At 38.2% G+C, this 24,791-nt stretch overlaps 2 protein-coding genes across 2 annotated transcripts; one reads left to right on the forward strand and one right to left on the reverse strand.

Moving 5' to 3' along the window:
- Positions 1-6,284: 6,284 nt before the first annotated feature.
- On the reverse strand, positions 6,285-11,199 carry LOC122666219 (protein phosphatase 2C 57-like). Its single transcript, XM_043862367.1, has 11 exons — positions 10,880-11,199; positions 10,551-10,679; positions 10,297-10,399; positions 10,085-10,195; positions 8,730-8,809; positions 8,538-8,591; positions 7,739-7,855; positions 7,541-7,595; positions 7,424-7,456; positions 7,284-7,330; positions 6,285-6,628 (listed from the first exon to the last, which is right to left on the reverse strand). The coding sequence occupies exons 1-11, from the start codon at positions 11,176-11,178 to the stop codon at positions 6,505-6,507; spliced, it is 1,152 nt and encodes a 383-aa protein (XP_043718302.1). The 5' UTR covers positions 11,179-11,199; the 3' UTR covers positions 6,285-6,504.
- An 8,874-nt stretch (positions 11,200-20,073) lies between these two features.
- LOC122665138 (protein KINESIN LIGHT CHAIN-RELATED 1-like) lies at positions 20,074-24,286 on the forward strand. The gene is made up of 3 exons (XM_043861206.1): positions 20,074-20,750; positions 21,574-22,482; positions 23,915-24,286. Exons 1-3 carry the CDS (start codon positions 20,089-20,091, stop codon positions 24,147-24,149), a joined length of 1,806 nt encoding a protein of 601 aa, XP_043717141.1. The 5' UTR covers positions 20,074-20,088; the 3' UTR covers positions 24,150-24,286.
- Positions 24,287-24,791: the final 505 nt, after the last annotated feature.

Consider the following 24,791-nt stretch of genomic DNA (forward strand, 5'->3'; position numbering starts at 1 on the left):
CCTCCTGTGTAAGGATAAAAGCCCATCTTCCCTCCCCCCCCCTCTCTGTCTCAAAATCTTGACTGATCACATTCCAAGAAGAAGAAGAAGAAGAAGAAGAAGAAGAAGAAGAAGAAGAAGAAGAAATAACAAGAATAAGCCATGAATAGTAGTACTCTTCAGATCAAGATCCTTCTTCTCCTCTTTCTTGTTCTCTTCATTAATCACTCACCTTCATGTAAGTAAGCAAGTTTTTTCATGTATCCATTCCAGACTTCATTCTGAAACTACTTGAAAATCTTAAATGACAATAAATCTTCTCTCATCTTGCAGGCAGAGTAGAAGGCTTGAAGCATGGTATGAAGGTTACACAACCCATTAACGAGGTGTGTATGTTATTAACTTGGTCTTATGCATGCATGGACAACATTTCAGAATTATGCCTTTTTAGGTGCAATAAGGATCATTAGATGTTATCTCATCCATAGTAACCATAAACCTTACATCCTATTTGATCAATGTTACGATCCCATTTATCCCACATCGGTTGTATGAAAAATTTAATATGGATTGATAAGTTCTTGAGTTCCCTCACCTTGTAAGCTAGTTTATAGGATTGAGTTCTTTCAAGATCATACCAGATCGTAAATGTGAACCCTGAGAGACTCAAATATGTTCTAAACACCATTTGATGATATAAAACAGTTATAAGCAACGAAGAAATTTGAATAAATTGCTATTGTGAAACCACTATAAAAGAATTTAAAAGTTTGTGGTGTTAGTGATTCCACGCTGCATGGCATGCATGCTTAGTTCATGTTAAACAAATTTAATTTTTTCAATTTTTACTTCTTAGTCATTATATGCTCTAACACAAACCCATATCTTTCAAAGAAGGCTATCTTCAGATTGATCAAGACAAGGAAGCTTATGGAAGCTGATGCGGATCTGGACTATGAAGATGGAGGACCGAACAAGAGACACGATCCTCCCACGAAAGGGAAACCCGGAAATGGAGGGGGCAAGAATCCATGATTTACTCATCTTTTCTAATCCTCATGTTGCCTCTATTATTTTGAGAATGTTGCAGAGCATAATTTATGAGTTTCTTTTAATAGCAGAAATGGGAGTTGGTGTGAAGTCAATTTGTAGCCAAAGTTTGGCAATTAATTTAGCATTATATATTAGAACTTTGATTTGGAGTGAATTCCACTTCTTTCCTTACAAAGGCTTTTTAAATATTTTAGATCAAAGGAATTAATCCTACCCCTCTTCCCCAACCCACCAAAATATGTGTGTGTGTGTGTAGAAATAATCAAGGAAATAATGGTCCTTCAACAAGAAGAACAGTGGCAGCATGGTGAAAGTTGAAGCTTTCAATGGACCCTATATTCTCTTTATTTTTGTGAGGCAAATAATCATTTTGACTTCCTTCTTGATAAGATTCCTGAGGATGATCCACTTTTTGAGACATATGGATAATTGGATTTGGCTAACGAACCATTGGATTAGTTATTCATTTTATGGATTAGTGACGTGTCAAATTTTCATGCTCAAATTCAACCAAATATACACCCCTGACCTGTTCTCTATGCATCTTTCTATTTTTACAGCCATTCGCATATGTACTTGCACCCTCTCGTAGTCCCTAAATTCCCAAAAATGTATTTTGCTACTTAAGAGAACTCTGATTGATCTGAAATTTGACACAAAAGCGAATCTCCGAGTTTAACTTTTTGCAAAATTGAACCCCATTCAATCTGCCATGTGGAAAATAGTTGGAATGTACTAAGAAGCTTATCGGGATAGACTGTACTAGGTAACTTTGCCTCTCTTTTTAAAAATTAAAAATTCCTCCTAATAATGAATAAAGGTCTTGGGCATATGTGAGGGCATATTAGGTCATTCGGATTAGGCCGAGACCAATTGATTAAATAAATAAATAAACTACATATCCTAAAACCAAAACCGGACTATTAAAAAAAGCCGGTCTGATTTCAATTTTAATCAGTCATTTCCGGTTCGTCCTATTGGTTCTAGGCCTGAACTGACACCCTTAGATCTATTATCACCAGGTCCAAGGGTGGAATCTTGCCTTCGTATTGGAGGAAGGGATTGGGTCGGGGGATTTTAATGGGTGAGGGGAAATGAGGGGAAATTTGTAAGGGACCAAAAAAACAAAAAGAAGTAAGGGTATATTTCTTTGGACCTCAATCTAGAGGAATCTTTTTGATGCATTACTATTTACTAGTTGTGCCAAGTGGAGGGGTGATGTTGTAAATCCAACAATTGGATATCTAAGAATTAAATAGATTGATCTATCTGTTCATACAATTTCAGTCACATTGGACAGCTGATTGAAGTTTGAATGTTTCGCTTGATATGTTAGCAATTGCAAGGTGAGAATGGGTGAGGGGAAAATCCACGCCACTCGCTCATGCTGCACCAATCATAACGCGGGAAATGGTTTTGACAACAGGGGGCTCACATGGTCAGAGAGGAAAGAGAGTACAAAGTCCACATGGTCATAATGACAGAGGGCATAGGAAAGCATCTCCACACCTTTGTCGGGGTATGAGGGTGTTCGTTTCCATTACTCATTACAATTTGAATGAACAGTTGAAGACTTGAACATTGTGCTTAATTGTGCAAGCAGTCAGTTGTACGGAGAAAATGAGTTCACAAACTCGTCTTCACCATTGGTGATATGACTCTTGTGTCATCATCATTAACTACCACCCCTATGAGGGGCTTAAGGCTAGTGCAATAGAGCCTAGCCTAAGCCCCCTAACCCCTAGGAGGTTACGAATTCGAGACCTCCTGTTCCTCATCTAGTCTAGAATCCACCCAACTCCCCTAAGGTAAAGGGTCGAAAACACCTTTTCCCATGCTAATCAAATGGTCAGATGAAGAAAAACTAGGTCCCGGGATATATGTCTATCAAGTATAACATAATAATCCCTTTTTGGGGATGAAACTAATATGCCAAGTTAGGTTTTGCTGTGATGAAATTTTTTTTCTTCTTAGTTTGCATATCCACAGCCCACTGATATGTTTCCTTGAATTTGATCATAATTGGGTCTTGTCATCTTCTAAAATCTTTTCTTTTCCTCACCAGTTTTCGATTTTCTCCTATTCAAAAAACTCATGCCTTCCTATTATCCCAGTTTTTTTTTTTTTAAAAATTTACTTCTAATAGCCTTTGCCTTCAGAATAAAAAATTCCCAAAATCAATCTCTTTACATCTTTGAACTGTGACGGGTCTGTTCTTACTTTCTTTTAGTTGTCTCACTGTGGTTCTATTCCTAGCCTCCAGTAGTCCCTTTCTTGTCTCTAACTAGTAATCCTAATCCAATAATCCTCCAAAGCATTTTGGCATCTGATTTCTTCAGGAGTCTTGTGGTTTATAATAAGACAACAGATCAGGAAAGAGAGGTCTCCATCCAATGGGTTGACAAGGAAGGAATATTTTCTAAAGATACTTTACTGTGTAGAAGTTGACATCCACGTTTCTCTATAGAGTGATTCATGAGCTTTTTTGATCATCCACAAGAATTTTCCTTTTTTTTTGTGTGGAGGAAATGGTGTTATACTTATCCAGTTGGTCTTGACTGTGAGCTATGGGTGATCCCTTGGTACATCCAAATAGACTGAATTCAAATGGTGTTGGGATTTAGACCATTACTTGATCCAATGACAATTATAGACAAGAGTTGGGGGAGATCTTTTCCACCTAGAAACCTACCCAGTTCCTCAAAATTTATGTTGGCTATGATCATTCAAAGTCTGCACCAAATCACACCATATCTCATCAGATGCTATGGTCTGTCACTAACCAAAATGGAACTATTTCATTCTACAGTTCAAACATATGCTGCATAAATAAATAAATAAATAAATAAAATAAAGATGATCAGAAAGCAAACAGTAACAGATCACTAGTGATAACAACTGAAACACCCATTCCAAAAGTCTTTTGGTCAAAACAAACCCAACAGGCCAGTAATGCTCAAACCTACCACATTATTTGGCCTTAAGAAGGTGGAAATAGGGTAAATCTGATGGAAGCATGCACCAGAATTTTGTCAACATTCGTCCAAATAAATTTAGCACGAATAATAGTAAGGCCTATCAGTTCATCAACAGTAAAATTGGCATCAAGAATATTTGTGTAGATATGTGAACTGTGGATGTCACTTAAATTTAAATATGAAAGTTGATAGTCTGATATCAACTCTCTAAACAGACTACCATGTAGAAATTAAAGCTTCTCCTTTGGCTTTCCTTTTGAGTCTTTTCTCTAAACAAGCCATTATGCCTGACACACCATATATTAATTAAAAGAAAGATTGCCAAAAAACTCACTAGTACAAAAAGTATGTACAACAAAATCCAGAAATAACAGTAACGTTGGATTGACAGCTATTAGTTAAATCTTGTAGTAGTCTAATATGCTTGAACAATAAAGTAACAAGAATATAAGACTAAGTTTTTATGTCGAAAATGTTTCCACTTGTGAAGGGAATGCACCAAGTTTCAAGTGAATGAATCAAACTTTAAGTAGATGAACTTGTCTTCAAGTGAATAACCAAACTTCAAGTAGATGAATTTGTTTTCAAGTGAATGAACCGATCTCCAACGAACTGATCTTCAATTAAACTGCTTCAGGTAAGGTTGAGTCGTATCTCCAATGACACTCTCCTTAAGGTAGTAAACATCCCCCATTAATGCATACTAGGGTCCTTGTGAATCTACCTCCAAGATATAACAACCTTCAAGGTAATCAGAGAAAAGTAGCATTCATGGTTTTAGTGCACAGTGTCGGATCGGGTATCAGTTACTCGCAAAACCGATACAATATTGACACGGATTGGCTGCATCGGACAAGTTTACCCTTGACTTTCCTTTAAAATAGATTTTTTTACTATTTTACTACTTGTCTGTACCGTTTCACGGATACGGGATAAGTGACTTGCAATACCAATACATGTCACCTGATACCGGCGATACGATACCGATACTTCAAACCATGGTTGCACTCACTCTCTTGATTTTTCCAAGACGAGGAAGGCTATGCTCAACAAATCCAAAAACCATATATATATATATATATATATATATATATAGAGAGAGAGAGAGAGAGAGAGAGAGAGAGAGAGAGAGAGAGAGATGTCTCCAAAACATATTTGGAATTGATGAAAAATTATGACAGCCACCGGCCCATCACCCCTATTTATAGATGTGGAGGTGCCCCTTCAAGGGTTCTCTACAAGGGGGGGTGTCCCCAAAACGAATCATCAGGGTTCAATCTCCTTTAGAGATTCCAAATCAATGAATCTGGGCTTTCCCTACGAATCACCAGGATTCAATCTCCCTTAGAGATTCCAAATCAATGAATCTGGCCTTTACCTACGAATCACCAGGATTCAACCCATATGAAAGGGTATGTGTCTTAAAACTAGGGTTGTAAATGGATAACCAAAGATCCGAATTCGATCCGCATCCTTATCCGTTTCAGAGCATCCGAATTCGTTTAGAGATATCCGGAAAAAAATCCGAATAATCCGATAAAAATCCGAATCCGAATACTTAATTATAAAAAATTAAGTAAATAATGATCTTAAGGGTTTTTTAAGATTCAACAGGTTCTAGAATATGAGGAAAAGAGAATCATGATCTAAAACTATGGATTGAGAGTGAATTGTATCCACTAGGGGGAGAAAGGTTCGGGTTACACAAGGCAGAGGTGTAAACGGATGATCGAAAATCCGAATTCGATCTGCATCCAAATCCATCCGAATTCGACCTAAAAATATCCGAATCCGATTACATCCAATCCGTATCCGAGCCGAATCCGATCCGTTTACAGGCCTACTTAAAACCCATTCGTATTGGGACTAAATGGATAGTCCATGAATTAGAAATAAGTCATAAATGGGCCTAAAATATATTAAGTCTTTTGTCCAAAAAATATATCTAATGGAGCTAGACTCAAGCCCATTTAACCACACCGCACCAACCCAGCTCGGACCAGCCCCGGACATCCCCAAGGAGGAATACTCTCCATTAGAGCTCTTGTCCCTTATAATTCCCATAAACACAGTGTTCTCTCACTTTCCATGTGGGACTAAAAAATTACAAGAGCCTTTGCTTTAGATAGAGCAAAGCTTTGGCGGGTAAAAACCTTGAAGATAACAAGACAATACAAAACAAGGGAATGGTTTTGAAAAGGATTTTGAAACTTCCTTTTTAATAAAACAAATACAACAAATCTAGTACAACATAAAAGTCAGCCTCTACAAATTAATCATGATATCACTCCTGTATATGACTGTAATGTTTATACATGACAAAACAATAAGATCTCAACAGCAGCGGCAGAGAATAATGGGTGTCATAATTTATTCAGTTTATCTTGAGCAGAACAAAACTATTAATAATGACCTGGGAAACATATACATTTACATGATATGACAAGAATATGAAAATCTGTCACTAATATGTACATTGACAGTAGCTTCAATTTTATGAGGAAAACAAAGATGACATCCAAATTCCTAGCGATACAATACCAATAGTCGCAAAGGCTTGGCCTAACTCATATACAAAACTTTCCTGCTGATGAGGCAAACTTCTCCAATCTGTCCTCCTACCAAGTCAGAACCATATTAACAAAAAGGGGACAAGTAAAAGGACAACTAAATGGAAAAAACAGACATGAATTGCATGTACGACAATATGAGAAGCATGAAGCTTCAATACTCAAAATTCCATCCAACAAGAACATATCTCTATTACTAGCAAAAATGAAAAAACAGCAACCATAAAAAAGAAAGATGCTTTTGTGATAATAGCATGAGGCTTTACAATCAAGAAAACGGTATTCTTCTGCTCGACATGTTTTAACATTATAAGAAGTTTTCATGTACTCACACACTTCATCATATCTTTGAGACTTTTAATTATTAATGACCTTGTTCCAAGATCAGAAGACAGCAGAGGGGTCACACAGCACAGGAATCTGGAAGATGCAATCATATTTGTGGAAAGTAGGATGGTTTTTTTAACAGCTATAGTGTGATGGATTTCTAAATTTTAATTTCAGAAGAATGACAATAAATTAATCAATCAGATGGTAGAATGTTTCCCTTCTGTGCATGCTTTCCCACTTTTGCAACATGATATTATAATCATAATTTAGTATAAGAGTCACAGCTGAGTGCTATGCTTTGGTTAACTCAGCTCAGTTTTGGTCAAAAAGACTGTACAATTCCCATATATGTGCTTGAGAAACAGGAACATACCCCAAATCAGCTATGACAATGCTAACATTATCTTGTGAGCGCCGGTCCTGCAACATATATAAAATCGTGTGCTTATAAATATAACACTATGAACCAATAAATTGATATACATGCACACAGCCATTAAATTAAATCATTACCAGAGCTGCTTGTGCAAGTGCCTCACAAGCTATCTGGGGGGCAAAACAAAAAAATTAAGACTCTGGTAGGGAAATAATAAGTTCTAGCAACAACTGAACCAGTAGAATACACAGTACCTGCACATTGCCATGCTGTCGAAGTTGATTCCTCACAAATATTACTGCATCTGTTCTGAAAAAATCAGTACGTATAAGCAACTGTTAACCCTTTCTTGGTTTCAACCATCGATATAAATAACAAAGCAAAAGATTTTTAAATAATATTTAGTATTGGAACATATTATACACAAAGATCAAACAGCTGTTCCATCAAACCTGTTCATGTAATCCCATAATCCATCACTTGCTAATAGTATAAATTCTGCATCGGATCCAAGAGCCACTTGATAAGTATCAGGAGAAGCAATAACCAAGTCTCCATTGAATTGCAATCTGGAGCAAGAAATAATGCAGTTTGAATCAAACAACTATGTGACTTTCACCATTTATTATTTAGTTTATATCATTACACAGAAGCAACAGCATAGAAGCTAACTTTGTTTACTTTGTCAACTGTGTATTTTATTATGCTTAAATATAATTTACAAGTTGCTAGTCTAGGAACAGTGATACCACAGAATAATTACAATCTAATACTTCCATACTCATTAGCTGGCATTTAAATGGTATGACATGCATCACTGACCAGAATAGGGTTTCTTCATCCATTAACTTGGATAAATCCAGTCAGTTTTCATGCAATGAGGTAGTCATGAGATGATTAGGGCATAGGGAAGCAATATTTGAAAAATGGAGCTGTCATGAAACTGCAAGGTTCTTGACTCCTTCAAATGGGGGATGTACAAATCTGGACCTGAGAATTGACCCAAATACCTGCTGAAAACTAGTTTATACAGAATTGATTTACATGTATAATAAAGTAACTTGATTCAGAGGTTAAGAGTTGTGGACAATCTAAAGAGTTGGCCCACCAGTTAGTTGGTCCAGAACTCGAAACCTACTCCAATTGAGGTCCAGATTCAAATCCAACTTCAACAAGAAAAAAGTATATAAAAAAATAAATATATAACAGCAGAAAACAATATAAATAAACAAACAAAAACTAATACTATACCGAGAAATAAATTTTTGGGTCCATCTCCCCTCCTCAACTCCTTTCTCCAGCATTCTTTCAAGAAGAATAACAGGCAGAGGCGATTAGACGATCCATGAATTAGTAGATAGCAATGCAGTAAAATTTCATTAATAAAAAACTATTCCCTATCCTTGTGATCTAGAGGAAGAAAGGAGAGTACAGGAGACGAACTCATTCTTCTTCGTCTTGAACCTCATATCACCAAAAGCACGGGATATAGAAATATCACCACATATCCTTCCATTAACAATCTATACATGCCATACAATAAAACCATCATCAGCAGAGCAGAGAATATAGAACAGATAACTGTAATCAAAGCCACTGTAAGGATTTCTTGGAGAGAGTCTAGTAAATTTACTGGGGGAGAAAACAAAACTACTTCAAACTGCAAATTATGATGGAGATGGACCATCGAAGCAAACTAAAATATACCAAATGAATTAATCTCATCTTCCTCAGCCAAAAAAAACCTTTTGAATTGTCTACTATGACTGCAAGGGAACATCTTTTGGGGAAAATGTGTCTAAAAGATGTTTGTGAGAGTTTCAGGAAAACACTGAGACATGTTCCTGCTGACATATGCTTAGAGCCTTAGCCTATTATAATCAGGTTACATGATTGCACACTGTAAAATAAATAGAGAAAAGAAAAAAGAACTGTAAATCACAAGACAAAGCAGTTGGATTTGAAACATGGGGAGAAAGTGTTATATGCCCAATGGGGCTCAATCTAGTGTATGGGTGCTAGATTGGGCCAGCCTAGTATGGGATAGGTTAAAGGGCTTGATTTAACACGTTCCATCAGCTCTAGAGCTTTTGGCTTATCGATCAAGTACCAAACATTTGATATTAGAGCCAGGCACCACGTCACGGGTTCAGGTCACAGAAAGGGCTACCAAGGAAAGGGTTACCTAGGGTAGAGTGAAAGCTTTCAAGAATGGGCTACCTACCGCCAGAGTGAGAGCGACACTAATAGCAAGATACGTTACAAAGTTAAGTAAATAGTAGGGAACATTTAATGGCCTGACAGCTAATGCCAATCAGCCAATGGTAGGTTAGATTACAAAGTTAGTGTAAGGTTGTTTAGTTATCAACAAGCACCAAGTTCAGCAATTTACTATGCAAACATATCTGTAACAGAAGAGCACATATTAATTATTTGTTCCCAGAATAGACTAGGATGTCTGGCTCAGTTAACCAAAGCTACAATTTTTCATCATTCAGCATGTGACAGGACAAAGAGTGAAACATAAGTCTATTTTCCTCAAACAAACCTTTCTTCTACCACAAAACAAGTCTAAAGTGAACTTTAACAGATTATGGGATCCTGATGTTACTTGCCAGTAACCTTGCTCATACTACTTCAATTTGGCCTGATTATTACACATATCCTTGAAAACTACATAGATAGTTAAGAAAGCTCAGATGTCAAAATCTGAATTAGAGAAATGCCAACCAACGAATGAAAAACCATGCTCATGAATAATAAAAATGAGGAATGGATATAAGAATAGAAAGACACACCCATCCACCTGCTTCTTTGATCCTCCTAATTTCTTGACGAGAAACTTTGCTGCTTCCATAAGGTCGATGAGAGCTGGTTAACAACTCGGCTTTTCCAGAGCAGGAGAGCACCTTCATTATTCAGCAACAGTAAAAGAAATGAAGTTTTTCAAGACAAAAAAGCCTGAAGCAAAAATGAATGATTAAAAATCTGGAGGATTAAAAATGTATACCACAGATGAATCCCCAACATGTGAAATGACCAACATATCATTCCCAACAAACATAACTGTAGCTGTTGAACCGGACTCAACTTCCTCTCCATTCACTTCAAGCCTGCAAAAGATGAAATACCAATTCAACAATGTTATATCGGCATACAAAGTTTCAAATGAGAATTCTCACAAAAAAATTTATTGAATGAATAAAATCAGTGGAATTTTCTCAGGTTCATGAGAAGCAGATGCTTAAAAAGTAAATGATTTACCAATTCAGCAATTTTATATCGGCATTCGTAAATGCCTCCTGTAGTGCCTCGCTTACAGCATTGAAATCTTTGCTACTTAACAGCAAACCGCCTTGTAAAGCCTCAACGCATTCTTTGAACAACTCGTCCCTGGACTCCATGCATCAGATGAGATTGAAGAAAAAAAGAAAATACTTCGCAAGTGCAGAAATTCAATAATCCAGGTCCCAGATTGCATTAGATCATTTGAGAAATTGCATTCCAAGTAAAACGATAGTTCTAAAAGCCAAAAGAGGAGAAAAACCTAAAATCAATTCTCCGAGTAGATACTAAGTAAATGTCCTGATCACCTGAGGAATTTGACGGATGAAAAGCCAGCGTGACCATCAAAGAGCGCAGCAAAAGAAAATCCGTCAAGGTTATCAGTTCGTACGACAGCATCATCTTCCATTTCTTGACGAGGGCCTTGTAATCGGCTGCATCCCCATCTGATTTCCGCAACGCCTGTCAACGAGGTTGGGGCGTCAATGGCGATTGCACAACACCATCGGCTTCTCTCTCTGATACTGTTCTTCTTAGACTTCAAGCCGGAGCTGAAGTTAATTCCGTTCAATAAGAATCTCTGTGATTGCTGAGTTAGCAACGCCATGGAAAGAATTCCTCGATTCAAGCTAAACTCCAACCCTAAACCATTATTGAACTGTTGTTGGAAAGGATAAGGGAGAGGAGTTAGACCTCTAACAGCTTTAACGGATTAGATTTCAGATTCCGCGCCATCAACTAACTCGGAAATCCAAATTCGCTTTGGCGGGTGGGGTCCATCCCCTATTAGAGGGAAAATTATGTGTTTCATTTCCAGCCGAGTCCATTTCCCTAAATCCCTCTAATAGGGGGAGATGGACCCCATCCGGGCAGTGTATTTGGGAGAAGGTAGGGTAATCATTTTTGCCTCCTATTAAAGGAATTTGGAAAAATAAATAGAATAGAGAAATGGAACAGATAATGTCTTCTATTAGAGCGATCGACTTCGGGAAATGGATTGGACAGAAAATGGAATAGATAATTTTCCCAAGTTTGTGATGAATGACAACTGACAAGTGGTGACATTGGTGAATGGTGAGCATCAAGGTCCAACCCCACAAAAGCTCTTGATCCAAATGCCACATGTCAAATGTACCACAAAGGCGGATTCTTTTCCCAAGTTTGTGATGAGTGACAACTGACAAGTGGTGACATTGGTGAATGGTGAGCATCAAGGTCCAACCCCACAAAAGCTCTTGATCCAAATGCCACATGTCAAATGTACCACAAAGGCGGATTCTTTGGATTTTAATCGTCTCCATTTCCCCATCTGTTATTTCTTGTTATTTTCCTCTTGAAAATATGACACGTGGCACAAATAAGTATAACGGCCATAATTCATTCTCTTAATTTTAACTAAGAATTAACCCTGGTTACACCAACCAGAGCCTAACCCAGGCCAGTGTAACCAAACCAACCCTTAAACCCATGGTTAAAGCCAAATTCAAACTCAACCTAATACTCGTGGTCCTCTTTCTCTAACTCATCCACGCGAATCTCTCAACCCAAACGAACCTTGCCCCCAGCTTGTCGGAGACGTCGAGGGTAAGCGGAGGCGACATCTTGTCTTGCCTTGCCTCTGCAACTTCAGGCGACGAATCTCACGCAGCCTCTGCAACTTCAGCCTCTGACAATGTCTCTGTTCGTCGTTGAGATCTCTTCCTCCCTTGTCTCCTCCACGAAACTGAAACTGAACTTCGACTGAGTTCGAGACCTACACTTCGATTTCTCTCTTCAACGTTGAGGTTTGAAAATCCAATTCTTACCCTCCCCCAAACCCTAAACCCCATCGAATTTACTCTCTCCCTCTTCATTGTCTCGTGCCTCCGTCTCTCACTCATCCCTCTCACGACTCCTTAGTGGCGACGGCGACGTCCTCTCTCACCCTGACCTCAATCTCGATATACTTTGTCACCCGATGTGAGAGTCTCTGCTTTTGCTTTTCCAAATCTCTGCTCCTCCGATTTATTTTTCTTTGTAAAATAAAAACACTGATGAACTTCTCTTTGGGTTTCTGTAGGGTATTGGAGAGTCTGAACATGGTAAACACTTACTGTTCCCTTTTGAGACTCAGAGGATTTGACTCGGTTGCCTCTCCTATACATCTTACCAGCAAGTTAGACACCGCTCTGCAGGTAAACTTCTTTCTCGATTTTGTATTTCAATCTCCTTTCTCTTTCTTCTTTGTCTCCTGTAAAACTGTACAGAGTTTTAAGGTTACTTATGGTTGAGGTTACCAAGAGCTAGAGTGAAACGAGCATTGAATAAGAGAAAATATGCAATCAATGCTCCAATGCTAATCCAAAACAGTGATGAACTGGTAAAGTTTCCCTGTGACTTCAATACTTCAATTCCCATGGGTTCAGCTGAATATAGCAAACTCTGTGAAATGCCCAAAGTGATGAACTGGCAAAGTTTACCTGTGAAATTTAAAATTTTGAAGAGTTGGAGTTCAGATAGAAAACTGGAAATCAATGGAAAAAACTGAATGAAAACAGAAACTGATTCCAGTAATTATTCAAGAAAATTCTAGGCAAGTTCCAGCAGAGATTAATCAAGGATTATTCAACAAATGTAGTTCTTTTTTTAATGGATTAAAGCTGTTAGTTACAGTTTTCATTTCCTCTGTTCTTGCTTCTTGGTTGATGTGTTTGGTCACTTCTGGCACTATGTTTTTGTTCCCACGAAATGAGTCTTTAGCTCAAAAAGGAAGAGCAGCTGGGTTTGTTCCCAGGAGATGATGGTTCGAACCCATCAGGACTGGAACAGTCTTTTCCATTTGGAATTTAAGAATTTAGTAGTTTCTTGTTTTGCATGATCAGCCTTTTCCAATTGGAATTTAAGATCTGGACAGCATAGGGACAGTAGTAAATTGTTTTGTTGATCTCATATTTTGCATTTTGTGTCCTCAATCTTTCTGTTTTGAGGTATGAGAGGTCTTTAATGTGTTTGTACAGTTGTGCTAATTCAACTAGGCACTTTTAAAACAGAATTTGGTTTCTCCAAGCATTTTGATTCATTTTTCTTCTCCAAATTCCAGAAACTGGTTTAATTTGTACTTCTCTTTTTCTTGCACATCACCAAAAAAAATATCAATTTAGATGCCAATGACATGAATCTTGCACAGCACCAGAATTTTTCAAAATTGTCTCTCTCAACTCTATAGGCATTATGCTATTGGAAATGGAAAATACCCACCTGAACGAGTTTCTTCTTTTTCTTTGATTGATTGCGTTGAATTAATGCTTTCAGTACATTTCCATACTTAAAAATGTTGATCCAACTGCCTTTTATGAATAGCCATTTAATATCACCTACTCAAACTGGATTAACAGTCTTCCAAGCTCTGTACCAGCCTTTGCTATATATTGATTTGAACTGTCAAAACTCATGACAATGGACCACCTCCCTTTCCATGGTTCTGTTTCCCTTAACTTGTGAATCAGTTCCCATATACAGTTATTTAACTCATATGCCTGATCCTTGTAGTCCATTTTCTGTCTGTCTTGCTTAGAACTCACTTCAGCAATTACATTTGCCCTTAGATGTAACTATCCTTATTGTTGTTTTAATTGTGATATCCATTTGGGTTTCTTTAAGTATTAGAAACATATGTTTAGGTATGATGATATTATTACTAATTAATCAGAATCTTCATTGGTAATTTACCCCTGATATCATTACTAATAAATCATGATTTCAATAGCATGATTTAAATCCTCAATTCCTGTATAGATTCTTAAGACATTTGAAATGGAAAATCCAGCATGGTGAAACACATGTTCTACCTGAATTGGTTTAGAACGTTTGAAACTCCAGACAGGAACTTTTTGAGCTTGCTTGTTAATAACTTTTTGTTTCAAAAGTGCATAATTCAAGTTCATGGTTGGAATGTATCATGTTTCTTCTTTCTTTCTTCTATTAATTTACACATTATTAGGATTAATCAGCAAGGATATGTAGAGTATTTGACATGAAGAAAGGACATATTGTATCGCTTCGTAAAGAAAATAGGAGTCTTGGGGGAGTCAAACCACCATCTACTAGGTATAACCCCAGTTGCTCTTCCGTTTTGAGCTAAAGACTCACATACCTCCATAAATCATGTTAGTTTAATCCAATATTCTGTAGAATTATGTGATGCAACTTTTTTTTTTTATGCTACTTCTCTCTAATTTTTTTAAATGCTCTATTATATGTCATTTAGGTGAAGGAGTAGAATATTGTGTGGTTTGTGCAATTCTGTGTTCCATGGTGTAAGCATTGTTAAATATTCCATTCTTGTCTGATCCCTTACAGATCCAAAATAGTATAATATTTCTTTCTATTGTTGACTACTGGTCCTAGCAAATTTTGGTTTCAGTAAGAACTTGGGTTCATGGTGGGAGGACCTAGAAGGACCGTGGATGGGGAAGATGCAATAGAGATAGGACAAGAAATTTCTAATCAGTAAGGTGGATGAATCATCAACAATAATGGAGGCAATCCAATCAGTTTGCAAAATCAATCCTGTTCAATAGTAATTTCTAATAAAAAAGACTGCGCACACAAAACCCAGAAAACCCAACTTATAATTAATCGAAACCAAGCAAGAAAGTTTGGGAAACAGGAAAACTGTGTTTCTTCCCAGATATCTCTAACACAAGAAAATGGCTTTTGAGAAAAACATCAAGATTAAAAAAAAAATAACTAGAAAACCATTTCAAGAATTCTGGTATCCCAAAACAAAAAAGTGTAGATCAAATGCAGAAAGGTAAAAAAAATGAAATTTATTCTGAAAGATGTGGATCAAACAATTTTGCAGATGAGTTCGGTATTGAGGTTGGGGCTTTCAATCTTTATTGTGTTTGGCTTGTTTTTTGGAGCTGGAATATTTACAGGGGGAAAGGTTTCAGATTCGCACAGAGAAGGGGAGCAGTGCCTTTTATGGCGAGATGCCCTCGACGGATCCGGCGGCTTCACACCGCGAGATGGGGGAATCCGAGTTGGAGCTCCGTCCTTCGTGGCCTGAAGTTGCAAAGGGTTGGAGTTCCGTCGCGTGAACAGGGTTGTAGCTCTGTCGCTTCACACGCCGGAGATGGAATAGTGACAGAGAGAGATGGGGGCGAGGTTGAGAAATTCATCTCCGACGGCTTCACACGATGACTGCAACTCCGGTTCTCCTTCTCGTCTCCGTCGCTTCACACGGCGAGATGGGGGCGAGGTTGAGAGAATCGTGTGAATGAGGCAGGAGAGAGAAAGATTTGGGGAAAGCGAGAATTGGGTTGTGCGTTTGAATCTGAATTAACCATGGGTTTAGGGGTTGGTTTGGTTACACTGACCTGGGTTACGCTCTGGGTTGGTGTAACCAGGGTTACTTCTTAGTTAAAATTAAAAGAATGAATTATGACAGTTAGATTTACTTATGCCACATGTCGCATTTTCAAAGGAAAAATAACAAGAAATAACAGATGGGGAAATGGAGACGATTAAAATCCACAAGGGCTCCCTAGCCGTCTATAGTTTTTTATATACATATCATTAGGTGATGGCATGTGTCCTTTTATTTTTATTTTCATAAATTAATGTACCTCCCAATGATCTATATTATCTACTTATAGTGGGGAGGCAACATAGGATTCGGCTCCTCTGTGGCACACCCCTGTGCCAAACATCTTGTGGTACGACACTAGAGCTCGTCACGTGGACAAGCTACCATTTGGACAGCATAAAATAAATCGTTGAACATTAAGGACTACCAAGGGGATGTATTGTTGTGCCAAACATCTTGTGGTACGACACTAGAGCTCGTCACGTGGACAAGCTACCATTTGGACAACATAAAATAAATCGTTGAAAATTAAGGAATACCAAGGGGATGTATTGTTAGGGTTTAGGGTTTAAGCACAAAGTTGCTTAAAGCATTACACCCTAACAATCTTAAAGCATTACACCTTGAGTATCTAGTTTGGAATACCCAGATTGTTGCCTCTAGCTAGTATATATAAGAAAACTAGGATTTAGATTAGATGGACTAATTACTAGATTGCCCCTCACAGCATGGGCATTAATACAAGTAAGATTATATTAGAATATATGAAGGGATATTACATAAATACCCTTACATGTATGAATATACATAGAAGGATAAATTATTGAGTTTGGGTCTAAAATTTTAGATGTGGTGGACTAGAGGCACTATTGTCATATATGCCTCATAATAGTTGTTCGATTAATGCACCCAATCGCTAACTTCACTGAAGTTCCTCGTGTTTCTACATCATCTTTATCTTAGAGCCTGGATCAGCTCCCTATATGCGAAGGCTTCACGTATAATTTCATGACAACATGTATCCTTTTACTTCCATAAAAGTCTTCGTTAACGAACAAATCTCATGATTGGCCATCACTCACTCATCAGATGATTGGATCTGAAATCTCTACTAATCAAAATATGGCCTTTTCAGTTACTTGACTTACAAGGGTGGAGATCCTTAACTAACAATCACCTAATCATTAATCCATCATTCCAACCTCAACTTGTGATACCATAAAGTGTGAGAACTCATATGACATTTCTTATTTTGTGGACTGATATCTTCATGCAAATGGCAAAGCTTCTATTTGTGATGTCGTCCATTGTTATTTTTGGTGTTTCCTTCAAATCCAAGCCAAAATGATGAAGAACTTAATCAACTTCATTAGTAGGAAATCAAGACCAAAAAGGAATTAATTCTTCCATGCTTAAAGTTGAAGGTTGAGAGAAAGAGAGGGGCAAGGGGGATTTGTCACTTAGAAATCAAGCTCCCACACATTCAACATGTTCCACCAATCCATTTATAGGTAAAGGTCGTATATATTAAAGTGGGAATTACCTAATTAGGAATACTTCACAATATGGAACATGGAATATATTGGGCATTTAAGCCGACCAATTTCGGGCATGCAGAATATATATAACTATCCAAATGGAGGTAAGTCATATTGTTATCATATGCCACCTTTTCATAGATCTCTCTCAAACATGGATCAACGTATTGATATAATACGGGCCGATAACGTATCAATATCATCGGTATTCGGTACCGATATGATTGATACAATTGGCTGTATAGGCCTAAAGGCAGTTCGTTTTTTTAATTTACGTCTGATACAGGTCAATATGGCTCAATCTATATCATATTGGTATTGATATGATTATCATTTATACACAGTCTCTGTCTCTCTATCAATCAACCACCACCATATCGATATTTTTCCTTATTTTGATATAGGATTTTAAAGCTAGTGTTGAGGCAATTTTAATAATATGTAGGGAGAAAGCACGCTAGAACGCTAGACATGCCTGCAAAATGATCACCGCACCCCTGGTTATTTGTGTATCCTTATGTTAAGGTGTAGGAGCAGTGTGCTGCATGACAGGATGGCGTTCTCTTTTCCTAATATTTATCTTTTAATAAGAAGATTTTCTGGTCTAACAATGCACTGTGATTTGAGCTAGTGAAGTGAAGGTAATAGACTAATAGGCATAGTGGCCTTGAAGAATCCTGCTGGCAGCCTGGCACCGGAAGGTCCGTTGATCCTTTGCCATTTTTTTACCAAAAAAAAAATAATCCTTTGCCTTTTATTTTTTCCTAATCTTTTATCACAACCGTTGCAACTAATCCTTTTATTTAAATTAAACAAAACTAACCACCCCTAAGGTGTCAATAGATTTATAATTGTTTATCAAAAGAAATTTGGATTTGTTATCTCTTACAAAAACAAAATTTTGTGATCTTATTTTATTTATCTTTTTAATATAACACATTTTTTTTAATAAGGGTAATACTGTCATTTAATATGAATAATCGAAAAAATGTGCACGACAATGATTGTTTTGGATAATAATATTTTTGAAAACCATTTTTATAATTTTAGGAAAGAGAACACTATTAGGTCACGTGTGGCATGTGGTTCCTCTGCATAGACACAAGGCTGCTCAAAATGACTATCATACCCTCAGGATTTTTGCCTTTTCAATGGGTTGCAACGGTCATTTTACAAGTATATGCGACCAAATGATGTTCTTTTCTCATGTTTTTAACTAAAAAAAACTTTTGAAATAAAACAAAAGACAATTAAAAGAAAATGTCGAATTTAAAATATACATATCATTATCACTCACCTTAAATAAATGAGGAGAAATACAGCGGTGGGCAGAATCAAGGCAAGATTAAAAGGAATCAAGAGTAGATTATCTGCTCAATTTTTATTTTATTTTTTTATGACATGCCCTTTTTTTAATTGGGAAAACTATAACTGCTGCTTCTTTATTTATTACTTATTTTATAGTTGAAGGTAGGCTCTTCTTTCACAAAATAACTTGGCTTCCTGGGCAGATTAGTCATTGTGCCAGGTCCAGATTCCACACCGACAGCTCTTGAAAATAAGGGTATAACTGTAATTCTATAAATTTAGGTGAACAGATCATAAGACGCCATCTTTTGCCTGGAAAGCGCTCCTCCAACTATAAGACAGCGTGTTACAGGTGGATTAGGCCATCTGGGTATTGTATTGGCCGGTCGACCCAACCGGTGGGTCTACCCGATTTGATTTCTTCCACCACGAAGTCCATGACTATTGGAGCTTTAGCAGTGGAATCATTTCCTCAATTAATTTAATCTGTTTATATTTCTTAAATCGCAATTTGAGCCTATATGTTGTGGTTAAGCCCAACAAAAATGTGTTTGTTCTCAAAATTAGCCAAAATCAATCCCAAATACACTAGAATTTGGCCCTCAAACCCTAAAATTGACCCCGTCGATTCGCCTGGAATCGGGATAGATCATGACCGATTCATATCCGAATCGGCAGATTATCCGGTTCTGAAGCCAGCTTCCCCGTAGAAAAAGGACACAAGGAAGTTGCGTTCTTTCTGCTCTTTTTTGTTTTGGGCTAAATCTTTTGCGTTTATCGCGCAAGAGAAGTGGCAACTTCGGAAATTTCGATGAAAAAGAAAGGTTAGTTATGTCGTAAACAGTAGCAGTTGAAGTCAATGACTCTGAGCTCTTCGGTGGTTCATATCGTTAAACTACTTTTTCAGGTCAGCGAAGGAGCGGTATAAAATGGTGGAAAAGGATAACAAAGAGAGCGACAATGCTGGATTTTAGTATTAGTACCCTTTTACCCCTTTCCCCCTTACTTTAATAATGCTTAATTATAATAATTAATTAAAAATTCAAACTATCTGTCTCTGATGATGAGAAGTGTATTACAAGCAACTGTGATAATGGTACTGTGTACCAATCCCCAGCTCCTCTATTTTGCTCCTCCTCAGTCTCTCACAGCTCAACCTTTACCGGTGGCTCTGTTACTCGTACTCTGTGTGTGTTTGGATCTCTGCAACTATACTTACACCCATTCATCTCTTATCGAGCTTTGAGCTTCGAATCCTGAGAGTGACACTACCAAAATTACTGGGTTTTTTTTGGGGAATCAATTACTAATTGACGTCGAGATGCCTGGTCTTGTATCCCTAAAAACTCCTCCAGACGCTTCACCGCTTCAAATTCTCGTTCCCAACGGTGATCGAGAGATTCACAATCATGAAGAAGGTTCAGAAATCACAAACCCTAGGGTCAGATCTCCGATGCCGAAGAGAACACCATCTCCCTCCTCTTCACGGAATAAGCCTTTGGCAGACCGCGGCTCCGGCAAGAAGAAAACACCTGAGAAGCCGAAAATCGACGAATCCTCTCTTGACAATCCTGATCTCGGTCCCTTCCTTCTTAAGCTCGCCCGCGACACTATAGCCAATGGAGAGAGCCCGAACAAAGCGTTGGATTTCGCAATTCGAGCTTCTAAGTCGTTCGAACGTTGCGCAGGAGATGGCGAACCGAGCTTGGAGTTGGCCATGAGCTTGCACGTCGTTTCGGCTATTTACTGTAGCTTGGGAAGGTTCGAAGAGGCGATCCCGGTGCTTGAGCGGGCGATTTCGGTCCCGGATGTCGCGAGAGGACTAGACCACGCGCTCGCAGCGTTCTCAGGTTATATGCAGCTCGGAGATACGCATTCCATGCTTGGTCAGCTCGACAAATCGATTGCCTGTTACGATGCTGGGTTGAAGATCCAGATGGAAGCTTTGGGTGAGTCAGATCCGAGGGTCGCAGAAACTTGCAGGTATGGTGCCAATCTCTTTCCATTGCTGATTGCTCTACTCTCGCCGGCGTAGTTTAGCAAATGTACGTTTTTTTCCGGTGTGCTATATTCCCCTCCTCCCTGTTATTTTTGTTCTTGGCGCATTTTAGAGAAATTCTTTCTCGAATTTTTCTTTGTCGTTTTCGATTCTGCAGTTTGAGTTTTTGGAAGCAACAATTCATGCTTGTTTAGCCCGCAAAGACACTGCCTTTTCCCTGCATCGTAGTATCGGAATTTTCTCCGACGACGTTTAAGGCGCATGTTAGTGAAACGTGTCCTTATATTCTAACGTGCACTGTTTAATGGGTATCCAGTATCCCAATGACCCCCACGTGATCTGAAGCGTATTTGGCCGGAAGTGGTCACTGGCAGCCTGTAGCCTGTGACAGTAAGAAGATTCTGCGGCCCCGTGACTTGGAATCCGATGCCCTTGTTTTCTAAATTATTATTTGTGTTCCTTCACAAGGACTAGGAGAGGGAAAAATATATATATATAAACTCTACATCAAGAGTTTTGAATGCAGACACAGTAAAAGTGTAAAGCTACTAAGAACTGTTCTTGCCCATACATGTCTCTTGATTCATGAAAGGATGATATGTATTTTGCTTCTAGACTTTATGGAAGGTAACCTTGTCTTAGGCTATATGAACTAAAAGGATCATGACAAGTGGGTTTAACAAGCATTGGCCTGTATTGATCTAAAATTTTCCAGTTCCTGTGAGGGACATATGCGTAATGCAAACTTGAAATTCAAAAGTCAGTTCCACTATTCCATTCATGTAAAATTGTTTGGTAAAATGTCAGGTACTTGGCTGAGGCCCATGTCCAAGGTATGCAATTTGATGAAGCTGAAAAGCTATGCAAGAAGACCCTTGATATCCACCGTGAGCACAGTGCACCAGCATCCCTTGAAGAAGCTGCTGATCGCCGGTTAATGGCTCTAATATGTGAAGCTAAGGGAGACTATGAATCTGCCCTTGAGCACCTCGTTCTTGCCAGTATGGTTATGATTGCCAATGGCCAAGACAATGAGGTTGCTGCAATTGATGTTAGCATTGGTGACATTTATCAGTCTCTCAGCCGCTTCGATGAGGCTGTCTTCTCCTACCAGAAGGCCTTGACTGTATTCAAATCCACCAAAGGTGACAATCACCCTTTGGTCGCATCAGGCTTTATACGCCTTGCTGACCTCTACTACAAGACAGGCAAGCTTCGGGAGTCCAAATCCTACTGTGAAAGTGCTTTGAGGATATATGCAAAACCTGTTCCCGGAACTACAGCAGAGGAGATAGCAAGTGGGCTCACAGAAATCTCAGCTGTGTATGAAGCTGTAAATGAACCTGACGAAGCATTGAAGCTCTTGCAGAAGGCAATGAAGTTGTTAGAAGAGATACCAGGGCAACGAAGCACAATTGCAGGGATAGAAGCACAAATGGGTGTAATGTACTATGTGGTTGGTAGGTATGTAGAGGCTAGATACTCTTTTGAAAGTGCTGTGGAGAAGCTTAGAGCCAGTGGGGAGAGGAAATCAGCCTTCTTTGGGGTAATGTTGAACCAGATGGGGTTGGCTTGTGTGCAGCTGTATAAAATAGATGAGGCTGCGGAGTTATTTGAAGAAGCAAGGGGGATACTGGAGCAGGAGTGTGGTCTGTATCATCCAGATACTCTTGGTGTATATAGTAATCTTGCAGCAACCTATGATGCCATGGGCAGGTAAGCATATTTTACTATTTTCTAGTTCTAGCGCATATCTTTTCTCTTCCTCCAAGCATTCTTCTGTTATGTGCCAAAGCTCTGTTTCTGCATCTTAAGAGAATTCTTTGGTTCTGCAATAATGTATTGACCTCAAATTCCATTTTGCAACTTGAGTAGGGTTGCTGTTATATCCACAGATAGGAATCCTTCTATATATGATACTGTTTATGTCCTTTGATTTTCTGAATAAACTGCTGACCAAGACGAAAATCAGAGGAATTTCCATTTTGCTGAATCTAATGTAGGGATCCTCATTCTCCTGGGATAAAAAACTTGACGTTATGACTAATGCTTCATTTATGAAATAAGTATACTGCTCATCATTTTTACTCCACAAAATGAGGTAGTTATATTTCATTCTACAAAGAGCAGAAGCTACTTACATTGGAGAATTTGTAGGTTGCACGAATCAAATGTAGAGATAACCCTCTGAATACCTTTGCTGAAGCTTTGAAATCAATGTGAATATTGGTGTTGAAAATCAAATTTTAATGATATGATAAGGTTGTTGGTCAGTGGAATCTGGGGCTTTTTATGTCATCTTGCAGCTTGCTTCTCTCTTTGTGACCTTCCATTATACCATAACCATTTATTTGCCTGTCACCTGTCATCTCTCTCTCTCTCTCTCTCTCACACACACACACACACAGACAAACACAAAAATAAGGGAGGGGTTTATCAGGACTGTCAATCCTATCAGGTTTAGTGGGATAATTGGCATAACAACTTGTTAAATTTGGTCATGCTAAAAAACATTGGTGATAGTCCCCATCATTTTTTTCTCATATGTCAAACTTTTGACTTTGCCATGTGGCAAAATTCTTATGGATTGAAATTTGACACATGAGTGGGGGAGGATGGGGACCACCTTTCTTTGTATTTTTGGTGCATCTAAACTACCATAAACCAGATATGGCACCTATCCTGCTATGAACTCCAGTGATCCCTTCCCTAACCATAATAATTTGCACAAATATCATCTTCAGCATCTATTTGTGGTCTACAGGTCCTGATATCTACCCGATTCCATTTTCTATTTGAAAGCAGATTGTGGTATAAACACTGTTAAATCACTTCATCTTTTGAACAACTATAATCAGCAATTGAGAATCTCATTGATTGATGAACCAACTGAAAGAAGAGCTTCATTGTGACTGAATGTCACCCCTGTACATTAGTGACGCAGGAATACCAGTGATATCTTAATGAGAACAAAGTTTTCTCATGAGATGAGAGACTGATATTTGCATTGGCATTAAGTTTTTTTTTTTTTTTTTTTTGGTAAGCGCATTAGCATTAAGTAATGCTTACATATATTTGAGTGAATATTTCTTTCTTTTTGTTGTTGGACCTGTTTTAATATAACATATCATCGTGGTTCATTCTGCAGGGTAGATGATGCAATAGAGATCTTGGAGTACATTCTCAAGGTTAGAGAAGAAAAGCTTGGAACAGCGAATCCTGATGTTGATGATGAGAAGAAGAGGCTTTCTGATCTCCTTAAAGAAGCAGGGAGGAATCGGAATAGAAAAGCTAAATCACTTGAAAACCTTCTTGGTTCTAGCACTCAGAGAATTAAGAAAGAGGTAACAAAAAGATGGTCAGGCTTGGGCTTCAAAACTTGACAAAGCATCCTCGCTTCCTCTAATTACTCGGTTTCTGTAACATACAAGAAAATTGTGTAAAGGGTCAAAGTTGTGCTTCATATTTCTTTAGATTCATGCCATACAGGGTCAGCCATGATTTCGTGTCATATTTTTTTTAATATTGGTGGTGTGCTCTTGAAGCTGTTACTGCTTTTGGTTGGGGAAAAAAGGATTTGGGGGGGGGGGGGGGTTTGAAGATTTGTTGAGTGAATAAATATTTGTGGTTGTACTTTGTCTGGAATGTGTCTGGTAAAATGTAACAACTGGTGTTTCTTGTTGTAAATCCGTAACTCCCAATTATTCTAGGAAATGAACAGGACTCAGCCTTTTCTGTATTTGTTTCCATTGCAAGAAGTATGGTTGAAAAAAGAAGAGGAAGAGGATGGAACCGAATAGCTGGAATGAAACTAAGGGGACTGGGACCTGCAGCGCAATCGGATGGTATAACCATATGGTTCATACACCTTTTTGGACCCTTAGTTTTTTTTTTTTGCAGTGTTAAAACTGCATGTATCCTGGTACTGTGTGTTGGGAGTGGAAGAGAAGAAAAGAAAAATGGCAAAAAAAGACAGAATCATTACTTCAGAAGGGGATGGAGTGAACTCATCTGTATCTACTTGA

This window comes from Telopea speciosissima, chromosome 6 (assembly GCF_018873765.1).
Source record: "Telopea speciosissima isolate NSW1024214 ecotype Mountain lineage chromosome 6, Tspe_v1, whole genome shotgun sequence".
In the NCBI taxonomy this organism is placed as follows: domain Eukaryota; kingdom Viridiplantae; phylum Streptophyta; class Magnoliopsida; order Proteales; family Proteaceae; genus Telopea; species Telopea speciosissima.

Excerpts from the sequence above, each read along its gene's own strand:
- LOC122666219 (XM_043862367.1), bottom strand. The coding sequence starts at position 11,178 with ATGGCGTTGCTAACTCAGCAATCACAGAGATTCTTATTGAACGGAATT. Across the intron at positions 10,680-10,879 it reads TCATCCGTCAAATTCCTCAG|GGACGAGTTGTTCAAAGAAT; the intron begins GTGATCAGGACA and ends CATGGAGTCCAG. Across the intron at positions 8,592-8,729 it reads TTCAAGACGAAGAAGAATGA|AATGCTGGAGAAAGGAGTTG; the intron begins GTTCGTCTCCTG and ends TCTTCTTGAAAG.
- LOC122665138 (XM_043861206.1), top strand. The coding sequence starts at position 20,089 with ATGCCTGGTCTTGTATCCCTAAAAACTCCTCCAGACGCTTCACCGCTT. Across the intron at positions 20,751-21,573 it reads AGGGTCGCAGAAACTTGCAG|GTACTTGGCTGAGGCCCATG; the intron begins GTATGGTGCCAA and ends GTAAAATGTCAG. Across the intron at positions 22,483-23,914 it reads ACCTATGATGCCATGGGCAG|GGTAGATGATGCAATAGAGA; the intron begins GTAAGCATATTT and ends TTCATTCTGCAG.